This window comes from Pelodiscus sinensis, chromosome 2, assembly GCF_052426305.1.
Source record: "Pelodiscus sinensis isolate ZL-2025 chromosome 2, ASM5242630v1, whole genome shotgun sequence".
NCBI classification, from domain to species: domain Eukaryota; kingdom Metazoa; phylum Chordata; order Testudines; family Trionychidae; genus Pelodiscus; species Pelodiscus sinensis.
The window spans coordinates 145921203-145933732 of record NC_143053.1 but is presented as its reverse complement, the minus strand read 5'-3'; the positions used below and the strand labels follow the sequence as shown (position 1 = coordinate 145933732).

General features: G+C 39.5%; 1 protein-coding gene across 1 annotated transcript in view; it reads right to left on the bottom strand.

Moving 5' to 3' along the window:
- The window catches only part of GABBR2 (gamma-aminobutyric acid type B receptor subunit 2), an 862687-nt gene that overhangs the window by 329541 nt on the left and 520616 nt on the right, over positions 1-12530 (bottom strand). Inside the window, exon 8 of the mRNA XM_075921529.2 lies at positions 11371-11431. Coding sequence (XP_075777644.2) covers positions 11371-11431 — 61 coding nt within the window. The remainder of the gene's footprint in view (positions 1-11370; positions 11432-12530) is intronic.

Below are 12530 nucleotides of genomic sequence, written 5' to 3'. Positions count from 1 at the left end.
ATGGGAAGATCCCACAGTAGTCCGAGCATTTGGACAAGTGGTATGGGTCAATGGGGCAGCAAAAGACTCCCAATGGGTAATACAGTGTTCCCGCTTTGAATTGGTTGCAGACCACTTTTATCGGGCTGTCAAAGTCCCTCAGACCCTGGAAGAATATCTAAATGCTGACTTTTTCTCCCGCCCAGGGGAAGAGCCAGAAGACCTGAGTCTGGACTTGAAGGGAGGTAGTGTAGTGAGTCAGTGTGGCCTCTGTGGCTGGTGTTCAGTCTGCGGTCGGGCCTGGGGCCCTGGGCTCTGGCGGCTTGTGGTGGGTTGGCCTAGCGTCCCGCTGACTGGAAGTATTACAAAAGGTCATAGAGCAGTTTTAAAATTAAGGGCTGTGGAAAAGATGATAGATGCAGAGGAGCTCATGGATCGAACAGAGAAATCCCTTAGGGCAGGGTCTATTAATATTACTCTCTATATCCTAGTAAAGAGGAGAGGACAGATACAAGTAAAAGTTGATGAGAAACAGTCAAATGAAAAAGACACTCATTCAATCACATCAGGTAATGGCAAGCAGCTAAAAAGTGATACTTTTTTTAAAGTGCTTATATACAAATGCTATAAGTCTAAATAATAAGATGGGTGAACTAGAGTGACTCGTACTAAATTAGGATAATGATATAATAGGCATTACAGAAACTTGGTGGAATGAAGATAATCAATGGGACATAGTAATATTAGAGTACAAATATATTGGAAGGACAGAAAAGGTCATGCTGAAGGGGGAGTGGCACTATCTGAGAAAGAAGGCATAGAATATAATGAAGTAAAAATCTAAAATGAACCAAATTGTACCAAAGAATCTCTATGAATAGTAATTCCACACTCTAATAATAAGACTATAGCAATAGGGATATATTTCAAACCATCTGACCATCATGGTGACAGTGACTGTGAAAAGCTAAGAGAGATTAGAGACACTATAAAAATAAAACACCTCAATAATAACAATGGGGGATGCAGAGGTAAAGTTTCTGGACACCTTAAATGACTGCTTCTTGGAGCAGCTGGTTCTGGAACCCACAAGAAGAGAGGCAATTCTTGATTTAGTCCTAAGTGGAGTGCGGAATCTGATCCAGGAATATAATTGGACTATTTGGAAATAGTGAATTAATTAAATTTTACATCCCTATGGTGGGAAAAATGCCACAGCAACCCAACGGCATGGCATTTAATTTCAGAAAGGGTAACTATACAAAATGAGGAGGTTAGTTAATGTCAAAAGTGAAATCCCTGAAACCTGCATAGAAGTTTTCAAAGACACCATAATAGAGGCTCAACTTAAATGAATGCTCCAAATAAATTTTTAAAAAATCCACATTAAAAAAACCAAAAAAGTGACACCATGGCTTAATAACCAAGTAAAACAAGCAGTAAGAGAGGCATCACTTAGAAACAAGCTTCCTTCCTGAGTATTAGGTAGGTGTGGTGATGGGATGGTGGGTGTCGGATGGAGGAGGGGCTTGGGCTTTGGACATTCTGGGCACCACCAAAATTTCTGTAGACTTGCCACCCCTGGCTGTGTTAGTCTATATCTGCGAAAGCAACAACAAATCCTGTGACACCTTAAAGATTAACAGATTTATTTGGGCATACGCTTTTGTGGGCAAAGACAGAAAAAAGCATTTTTTGGTGACAAAACTTAGTAGTGTAGACAAGGTCTTAAATAAAGGGTCACGGCAGACAACTGCTATTTAGAGGGTCCCTTGGTCAGGACCCAGAGTAATGGGGGGCCTGAGTCCCCTGCCAACCACTCATTAGCCACTGGGGAAAGTGGCCTGAATATTGAGGTACCACAGAGAGGCCCCGCCACAGAGCTGTAGTGAGGATGCCCCAAGAGGACAAGGATGTTGTTACCAGCGAAGGAGCCCTGGGACACTGCTCTATCCTGGTGTAGGAAGAAACTGACAGAGAGAGGGAGGAAGGGAGAGGAAGAGAGAAAGAGCGAGAGCGCAGACACATGGACTTGGCCAAAAGGGGCACTCATGAGAAGAGCATGCACCCCGGTTACAAATGCCTTTAACTTTTAATTTGATTTCTTTGCCTTTGTGTTTAAAGATCCTGTAATAAAGTATATAGTTTTAGTACAAAAAGGTGAAATTTGTTTCTATAAAACTTAGCAACTTAGAATGTAGAGTGAACAAAATTTTCTCCTAGTTGCTGTGTTGCTTAGTACCACTGTGTGATTTCTCTCTGTCATTGTGATTTATATCCTTAAAGTGCCTCCTATCCAAATTTGGTCATAATCTTGTCAAATTATACATTTTTAATCCCTTTAATCGTTCTATATAAATTCATTGATACATTCTTAGCTATTTTTGTTGCTCATCTCTCTTCTTTCCCCAATTTGTCAGGTTTCTTAACTGCTTACGGCCCATATCTGAATGCAAGGTGTGCAGAAAAAAGAATGATCAATATATACACCAATACATAATTCCAGTGGAGCACATAACAAAAGACTGAGGGAAGAATGTTGTTGCTAGTAGATGCGATACAAAGAAAATGTATAGTGAGCTTATGTTAAATGAGCTACATTTTTTATAAGACTCTTAGATTTGAAAACAAAGCCAGAAGAAGAAACTTAGCTTCCAGAAGGTTGTAAAGGGAGCGTATAAAATATATCCAATCTCTTTGAGCTATTAACAGTGATATGGATAAAAGTAAATCATCTGTTTACTCCTAAACCATGCTTAAACAATCTTCCTCAAGGAACTGTAGGTGTATCCCAAAGTCAAGCAATGGCAGGCTGTCTAGTGGTGACAAAGACATAGGAATTAAAAATGTTCATGTATTAAAAAAATGTCAAAATTGGTATTACTGAAACATGGTGGAAGGATTCACATAATTTGAATTTTAATGTCAGTGGATGCACCCGATTGAGGGAAGAAAGCATGGTCCACATTGATTAATTGAAAATTAGAAAAGCAGAACCTGGAGCATTTATGATTAATGTTCTAAATCAGTTTTCAACCTTTTTCCATTTGTGGAAATATTAAAAAATTTCAAATGGAGATGCGGACGCCTTTGGAAATTTTAGATGTCGTCTGTGGACCTCTGTAGGTTTGTGGAGGACAGGTTGAAAATGAATGTTTTAAATGAGGAATTGAAAAAAATGGGTTCTAACTAGAGGTTTTATATACCCACCAAACAACGCTGGATATTAGAATGAACATCTCCTTAAACATCTGTCTAAACATGGAGAAAGGAAAAATTGTGTTATCAATGGGGATTTCAATATTAAAGATATATGCTGGAGGCTACATGATGCCACTAATAAAACTACTTGGAATTTCTAAAAGGTATAGATGATGATTTTCTAACACAAAGTATTACAATCAGGCTAATTCTGTAATAGAACTTTATTCTTACAAATAAAGACAAATTAATCACTAAACTAAAAATTAGTGTTTGCCTAGGTGCAAGTAATCACAAACTAATTATATCTTTAAATGGAATGTAGTTCTGATACGTTGCACAAAAGTCACACACAAACTATATTAAAAGAACTTCATCAAGGCTGCAATCTCAAGTGCTGAAAGATGGGAAATGATAGAAATAAAGTTGCCTCTAACTTTATTTCAGCCCTTTTGTGTGTATGCATAAGTATGCACATAATATTTTTTCATTCAGTGCACAGAATGGATTGTGCTCAATTAATAAACAGCTATTTAATATTTTATTTCATCCTCATTGTTAAATGCCTTATTTACGGCACACTATATTTTAACTGTGTTTTAAAGATAAGTTTTAATTTTATACGGTGTTCATCACTATAGTATCTGAGTGCCTCAGAAATATTAATTAAGCTTCACGCTACTGCTCTAAAATATATAAGTAGGCAGGATGTTGTCTTAAGCCTAGAATATGCCCATAAAGGATGATGTCTTACAGGTTTCATTCAAATGGCAATGGGCCTATTCTTAGTGAATTTAGAGCCTGTCTCATGATTCTGAAGTCTGAAATTAAATTCCTGAATGATAACAGCAGGTGCATGGTAGATTCAGCTGCTGGTAAAGTTACAGGGGAGTTGACATGGCTAAATGGCAGATTAGAGGATCAAAAATATTTTATATTCCTTACTTTGGAAGCGCTAATAGCTTAGTGACTGTGGTAGCTATGCTTGTCACTGATCAAAGTGGAGCCTAAGGGCAAGAACAAAGCAATAAGAACCTGCCTGCACTGGGAAAATGAGGTGTGTTTAGGAAATGTGTTAGCTAAACAAATGTTAATTAACATGATTTTAAATACAATTTACCACCTAGTATAGACAAAGACAATGAAGACTGAACATATTTTTAAATATCCTTGGATTTGTCTACTGCAGGTGCTTGTAGTAGTTTAAAACATGTTAATTATCATGTGTTGGTTAACACATTTACTAAACACACCTCCTTTCCTCAGGATAGACAAGGCCTATGCAAAAAACTGCAAAGCAAGAGGACTGTAAAGAGAGATGCCCTTTGATATACACTCTGTTGTTATGAGAAGGAAAAATTAATCATACTGAGCAGTATACTGGATATCTAGAAAAAAAATCTCTTTTATTTCTAGTTAGAAATAACTATTAATAATAAATAATCATTATTTTTTGTGAACTTGTACAAAACTGAAAGTCAGACATAGTTAGCAGTGTGGGGCTAATAAAGCTCTCCTAAAAATGGTTCTGTCCATGAAAGCTATCCTATGCTCTTCTGTCTCCTAGTGTCTTCTTGAGGCTATGGGTACGTCTAGACTACATGCCTCTGTCGCCAGAGGCATGTAGATTAGGCTACCAGGCATAGGAAAATGAAGCGGCGATTTAAATAATCGCCGCTTCATTTACATTTACATGGCTGCCGCGCTGAGCCGATCAGCTGTTTGTCGGCTCAGTGCGGTAGTCTGGATGCGCGGATGTCGACATCAAAGGCATTTGTCGACCACCCAGGTATACCTCCTGGGATGAGGTTTACCTGGGTGGTTGACAAATGCCTTTGATGTCGACACCCGCGCGTCCAGACTACCGCGCTGAGCTGACAAACAGCTGATTGGCTCAGAGCGGCAGCCATGTAAATTTCAGTGAAGCGGCACTTATTTTAAATCACCGCTTCATTTTCCTATGCCTGGTAGCCTAATCTACATGCCTCCGGCGACAGAGGCATGTAGTCTAGACGTACCCTATGTCTACACTGCTATACTGCATCCAAGGAATGAGTCCGCTTTTCCAAAAAAAAAAATTTCAGATTTTTTCACCATCCCTGTAAACCTCATTGTATGAGGAAGAAGGGATGTGCCGTAAAAGGAGGTTTTCCCAAAATTTGGCGCTGTGTAGATGCCATGGTAAATGTCTCTAGCCATAAGGAATTCTCCTTTCACATCATAGAGAACACCAAGTGGATTTGTAGACATTTTATGGACTGCATAGCAGCAATTCCAGTCCAAGGATATGTCTAGACTGCTTTGTGTTTTCGAAAAAACTGCCTTTTTTTCCAAAAAAATTCACCTGCGTCCACACTGCAATCATGTTCTTTTGAAATTAAATCAAAAGAAGGCAGGGTTTTTTCCGACATTGGTAAACCTCAAATTGTGGGAAGAATGCCTTTTTTGAAAGAGATCTTTTGAAAAAAGGTGTGTATGGATACAGAACAGGGACATTTTTCGAAAGAAGAGGCAATCGAAAAAAGCAAAGGTGCCCTGGTGGCCATTCTGTGAATAGCAATCAGGGCTTTCTTTCGAGAGAGCATCCATGCAGTCTGGATGCTCTCTTTTGAAAAGCAGATCCCTTTTTCGATCCGGTTTTGAGGTGTGGATTCTCTCTTTCAATAGAAGCTTGCAGTCTTGACATACTTGCAAGAGTAAACAGATGTGCCTTGACTCCATATTTAATCTAATCTAGTTTCATAATCCTAGGATTCAAATGTGCATGAAATCAATACTGAGATATATCCTCCCCCTTTTTGGCTGGTTAAATCCAGGGAGATCATTTGGGCCACTTAGGGTATGTCTACACTGCAAGAAAACACTGAACTCTGGCCCATGTCAACTGAGTCAGGTGCAGGGTCCCAAATCCCAAACATCTACACTGAAATTGTATAGCCTCATGAGCTATAATAGTAGTAGGGAGTAGCCCAGGGAAACAGCAATCTGTCTGAAGCTGCACATTTAGCTGCTTAATACTGGGTATGATTTCCCCTTCTAGTTCCTAAAGAAGGAGACTGCAAGCCCAATGTAAGAAATATTGAGCCTAAAGTGGGGCTGAAGACTGACCCCAAAAGATGGGCTGATAAATAGCCCAATAGGGGGAACTGAAGAATCTCTTGTGTAGAGATATTTTGTGAACTTTTAGTTGGACCTTCTGGATACCCACTAAGGGGTTTAAGCATGCACCTGACTTGACAGACGGCCCACGAAAGTCATGGGATGTGAAGAGAATGGCAATAGCATGTACTGACTCAAAGGTGTTTTAACTATAAATGTGCTCCTAACAGCCCCATTTACTAAGTGATCCAAGTCACTGGGCATATGTGACCTGCCCTTACTAATCCAAAAATCTTGGTGTCTTCTACCAACTTCACTGATGAACACTGTATTTTCTCACCAATCACTAATAAAAAAGCATAGGCCAAGAAACAATCCCTATGGTTCTCATAAGAAGAGTACCAAGTAACTGACGATTCCATTTTAACAACTATCTTGATAGCTAGCTATTAATCTATTAATGTATGCTATATTGATTTTGTATGGTGTTAGTTTTCAATATCAATGTTCTATGGTACTGCATCCAATGCCCTGCAGAAGTCCAGTATATAACATCAAAAGTTAATTTATCAATCAAACTTGTAATCCCACTTTAAAAAATATTCAGTTAGATCAACTTTCCACAATGTCATTGTGATTGGCATTAATTATATTCACAAAATTTAATTCTTTAATGATTGAGTCTCAGTGGATCAATTGTATTTTGCCCACGATCTGTGTCAGGTTAACAGGTGCATAATTATACAGGATAACTCATTTACCCTTTTTTATACTGGCACTAAAATTAACCTTCTTTCAGTCCTCTGGAGCTTCCCTAGTTTTCTAGGAGCTGTTTAAAAATTAGTATAATGTTTTAGAGACCTTCTTGCCCCATTCCTTAATATCGTTGGTAGGAGATATCTATTCCCGCAGATTTCTATTGATATTATATTGTAATATTTAGCGCACAATAAAAAAGGAAAATCTGTTTGCTGATGGGGATCATTTATAGAAAATTAGCCTGTCTCTTCTCAGTTAAAATAAAACATTTTTCCCGTATTTAAATTGTACACAAATTTTGTACACAGCCTCCTGCACACCATTTGCAAAGTTACAAAAGACAGGAGAGAGGCAATTAAGAATTGAATATAAATATGCTAAATAAATAGTACTTGCATTTTATTTAATCTAGCTTTTTGTCTAAAGCAGTAAAGAAACTATATGTCTACATGGACCATATACTGTAGTGAAACAAAGTTGGCTGCTTTTATAGAGGTGTCCTAGAAAAAAATTGGCTAATGATCACCCAGAAATATAGATTTGAATGATCTCTGAGACAGAAATCCCATGCTCACAAAGAATTTATAAAATGAGCACCTTTGATAACTGGGTCCTGACTGGCTAAAAGAATCTGTATACAGAATGAGAACACTAAAGAACATTGGCATGTTAAATATAATCAGTGGTGAAAAAGGAAGGAAACTGCTTAATGTTTAATTTTTAAAAATCTAAGAAATCTTAAAAGTTTTATTTAAAAAAATCTGGCAGTGTCACCAGCTTCTCTAAACAAGTTCTGAAGAAATAATCTCTCTCTCTTCCCAGATTCCATACAAAAGGTCCCCATATGGACAGAATCCTTCAAACATCTTTCTTTCCTGCACACAATTTGGCCTTCCTCATAGCATAATCCATCCAAATTTCTGAGGATTAACTAATTCTAATCAAAGCTCTTTGGCACAACTTTCTTTCATCGGGGCTGTCAACCCAGAAACCAAAAACTGCCTGAAAAAAATCAGCATTTATCATTAATGTTGAGGGGGGAAAATGTTGTCATGTCCCTGGGGCTGGGAGCGTGAAGTTTGTTGGCAGGTTTTAATAAAATGGAAATGTTTGAGGTGAGTTTAGCTAATGGTATCAGTCCAAAGTAAAATGGCATGACCAGTCTGAAGAAACAGTTGCCCTCATGCAAAGGCGCAAATGGTTATAATAGGCAACAGATCTATTCAAAGGTATAGCGGAGAGTTAATGCCTACAGTGCACAGACCTAGTGCTTGAGGGACAAGCCTTTACCACTTTGACCAGTAAAATTACATTTGGAATGGTCGGCTAAACTTGGCGAGAATGTCACTCTTTCTTTACTAAATTAAAAGGATTTGCCAATCTCATTACTATCATCAGAAAACCATATTCTTCAGCAGCCATGGCCACCTGAGCCTCAATCTCACTATTAACTGGGTATATCAGAATATTCATTGCTGTATATTAATATAAACCACGGATTAGATAATGTCGTACTTTTGTATGTAGACAGTGTTGCTGCTAGCTGCTGTGTACTGCCAGATCATGGCTAATCCCCTTGCATAGCTTAGCACTCATGGGGTAGGGAGGAAGGAATAAGGGTGGGGCAAGTTTTACAGCCCCTTTGCTGCTGATATGACTCTCCCCAACAATTACTCAGCTTGAAGGAAGCCAGCAGAATTAGCTAGTCACAGGGGCTACGTCTACACTGGCCACAATTTCCGGAAAAGCCATGCAAAGCAGGTAAGTCAGCATAGGGAAATCCGCGGGGGATTTAAATATCCCCCGCGGATTTAAATAAACATGTCCGCCGCTTTTTTTCCGGCTTGGGGAAAAGCCGGAAAAAAAGCATCTAGACTGGCGCGATCCTCCGGAATAAAGCCCTTTTCCGGAGGATCTCTTATTCCTATTTTGAAGTGGCCAGTGTAGACGTAGCCATAGAGAGAATATGCTGTTCTCCATGCAGGAGTATTGCACAAGAAACAGAGATATGGAGGATTAGACCTGGTGGTTGGAGCACTGACTGTTGAGTTTAGTGGTCAGTGTGATAGTAGCCAGACCAGGAGCCAGAACCAGAGGTCAGCACTGGAAGCAACAACAGCATCTCAACTACGCAAGTGTAGGCTGGAAGTTAGGCTGGAGTTGGAGCAGAAGCAGGGTTGGAAACAAGACGAGAGTGGGAGCAAGACATGAGCAGGCTAAGGCATGTGGAGTAGGTCATCCCTATGAGTCTGGGCAGGGGTCTAATGGTTTGCCTAACTGCAAGCTTCTTTTGGAATAAGCTTTTCCTGAAGATATCTTCTGGAAATGTTTATTTCGAAATAGAGCGTCCACACTACAGTGAAGCCTCAAAATTAGTCCGAGGCAGGCTTCCCCAATGCTATCTCAACTTAGAGCCCCAGGAGGCACTGGAGAGGAATAACTTCAGAATGGACCTGGTGAGGAGCTATTTCAGCATGGCACCAGTGGATTGTCTACACACTCCCTCTTCCAAAAAAGCTTTTTCGGAAAAGGGCTTATTCCTCGTGGAACGAGGTTTACCGCTGTTGGAAAAAGCCCTCCATTATTTTGACTTTCTGTCAAAATAACGCAATTGCAGTGTGGACGCTGGTATTGTTTATCCGGAATAACAGCCGTTATTCCAGAGAAACGGTGCAGTGTAGACGCTCCCTAAGTCAGGAAGTGACATTACACAGACCGAGCTATTGTTTCACCTGTGAGGAATACACATCTGCCTTGAGAGTCACCAGAGCAGCTCCTGGCTTGTGGACTGGCTGGCGCCTAGCACTCTACTTTCTTTTGCTCTGGCCACCATGGTGAGTGCACTCACCGACCATTGCACTCCTTCCCGCAGGCTAACCCTATGGATGGGATGGTTCTGGGTGGAGGAATGCCTACAGCCCCCAGGTTCTTGCATTGCTCTGCGGCTTTGCTGTTCAGAGCCTTGGCATGGGGCTATAGTTTGCATGCTCAGAAGCAAGAATGCTGGTGTCTAAGGAAATATTGGAATCGTTGGAACAATTTACCTTGGGTTGTGGTGGTTTTTCCATCATGGAGAATTTTTAAGGACATGCATTAGAAATTATTTTGGGGATGTTCTGTGGACTGTGTTATACAGGAAGTCAGACTAGATCAGTGTTTCTCAACCTTTTTTTTTTTTTAATAAAGTACCGCTTTTTTAAAAAAATAAGTACCCCCCAATACCTACAGTTTTCTGACACACACAATTTTTTCCTATCATTGCAACACATTTGTTTAAACAACTTAATCATAGCTGGGCAGGTGATGAAATTTTCGGGAGTAAAAAGTACAAAAATAATAAAACGCTGTAAAACTTAAAACAAAAATTCAGTTTTCTCCAAATTTCAGGTGTGTTGACATACCCCCTAGACTTCTCTCGAGTACCCCCTAAGGATACTCATACCACTGGTTGAGAAACACTGGACTAGATGATGATAATTCTCCCTTCTGACCTTGGAATCTAAGAAAAAAAGCTTTTATGGCAAAATTCAGGACTGAGCAATTTTAGGTGCTTCGAGGGCTTGAGGGCAGCTAAATGTGAGTTTTTTAAAGTCAAGTGGGGCCTGAATCTAAGATTTAGGTTCCTAAAGTGACAGGCATGTGCCCAAGTCCTTTTGTGACTCTAGCCTTAAAAGTCTCTAACAAGTGTTCTGCCTGCCTGAGAGAGATCACCTTCTGGAGTGACCTCCCAGCGCAGGGCTGTAGCTAAATCTCACTGATCAGCCTGTAGAGAGTGCCAGGACTGAGTTTAAAAAGCTGAGCTACAAAGTGGGAGAGACCGTATCTTTTACTGGACCAACTTTTGTTGGCAAGAGAGACAAATGGCAAAAATTGGTCCAATAAAAGAAATATCACCTTATCCACCTTTTCTCTCTATTATCCTAGGACCAAAACAGTTACACCACCACTACATTTAAAAAAACAGGTGATAACAACTGTTCCATTTTACTAAATTCTAAACTTGTTTTATTTTTCAGAAAGGACTGTATTTAGCACTCATTAGTGCAGCTCTTTAGCACAGCTTTTCAATGGCTCTTTGCTTATTTTAGATCTCTGTTTGATGATGAATATCAGATACTCTGTGATGCTCAGTGCAAACAGAGTATAACACAATGTTTCTCAAAAAGATAAAAAGGCCATTATTTCTCAGCACCTTTTACTGCAGTTTATTTATTTTCAAATGGCTGTATGTCTTCAGGCTACTGTGGGGCAAAACAACTCTGAGTCACACAAGTTTGCAGTTACACACATGACTGAAGTCTAAATTAAAGGTAATAAACATCCACAGCCTACCTTGAAATTGTGTAAATTTGATGGTTCCCATTCTCTCTCCATTTCTGAACACAACTTGACCCTAAATAAAGTAAATAAATACATCAATTTTATAAATATAACTGATTTTAATTAAAACTACAATTCATTCCCGTTAACAGTTAAAACACTTAAAACAGACTTTTATTACTCAGAGATGAAACACTGCTGGTATTCAAATAAATCAATAAAAATAACTAGCCCTTATATAGAACTTTTCATCCATTGATCTCAAAGGGTATGTCTAGACTGCACCCCTTTGCCAGAAGAGGGATGCAGATTGGGCTGGGCAAAATTGCTAATGAAGTGCTTCATTAGCATAAAAATGGCCGTCGCTTTTTTTCAGCATGGAGCTTTCTCGGAGAAAAGCGGCAGTCTAGACGCTGATCTATCGCTAAAGCCTTTTCCGATAGATCCCTTATGCCTTGTAAAATGAGGTATACAGGATATATTGGAAAAATGAGGTATACAGGATCTATTGGAAAAGGCTTTCTTTAGCGATAGACTGCTGCTTTTCTCCAACAAAGCTCCGTGTCGAAAAAAAGCAGCAGCCATTTTTATGCTAATGAAGTGCGGGATATTTAAATCCCCACTTCATTAGCAATTTTGCCCAGCCTAATCTGCATCCCTCTGCTGGCAGAGGTGTGCAGTCTAGACATACCCAAAGTGCTTTATGAGGAGGTCAGTATCATTACCCCTGCTTTACAGATTGGGAAACTGAAGCACAGGTAGGTTACGCTCATCTAGCAAACCTCTACCCACTTTACCTTACACAGCATGTAATCTAGCTTTTATGGTTGCCATTAGATACCATGGAAATCTAATTATCTTCTTATGCCAATGCAAATCAGGACTTACTCTTCTGAAGTCTGGGGACTCCCATGAATGCAAACACCAGTGTGAAAGAGAGGAGGATCAATTTGCATGTCTTTGAATGTAAGCGGCATACTCATAAGATGTTGGTGCATCAAACCCAGTACTCTGATTCTGGCAGTGGTCTATACCAGATGCTTCAAAGAAAAAATAGTTATCCCACAGTACACCAGGATATTTGTGGAACTCTGAGTAATTCATTTCCAACATCCTACCGTTGATTGCATCATCAGAAAATACATGGAAAACTGAGGTTTCATATCAACTAT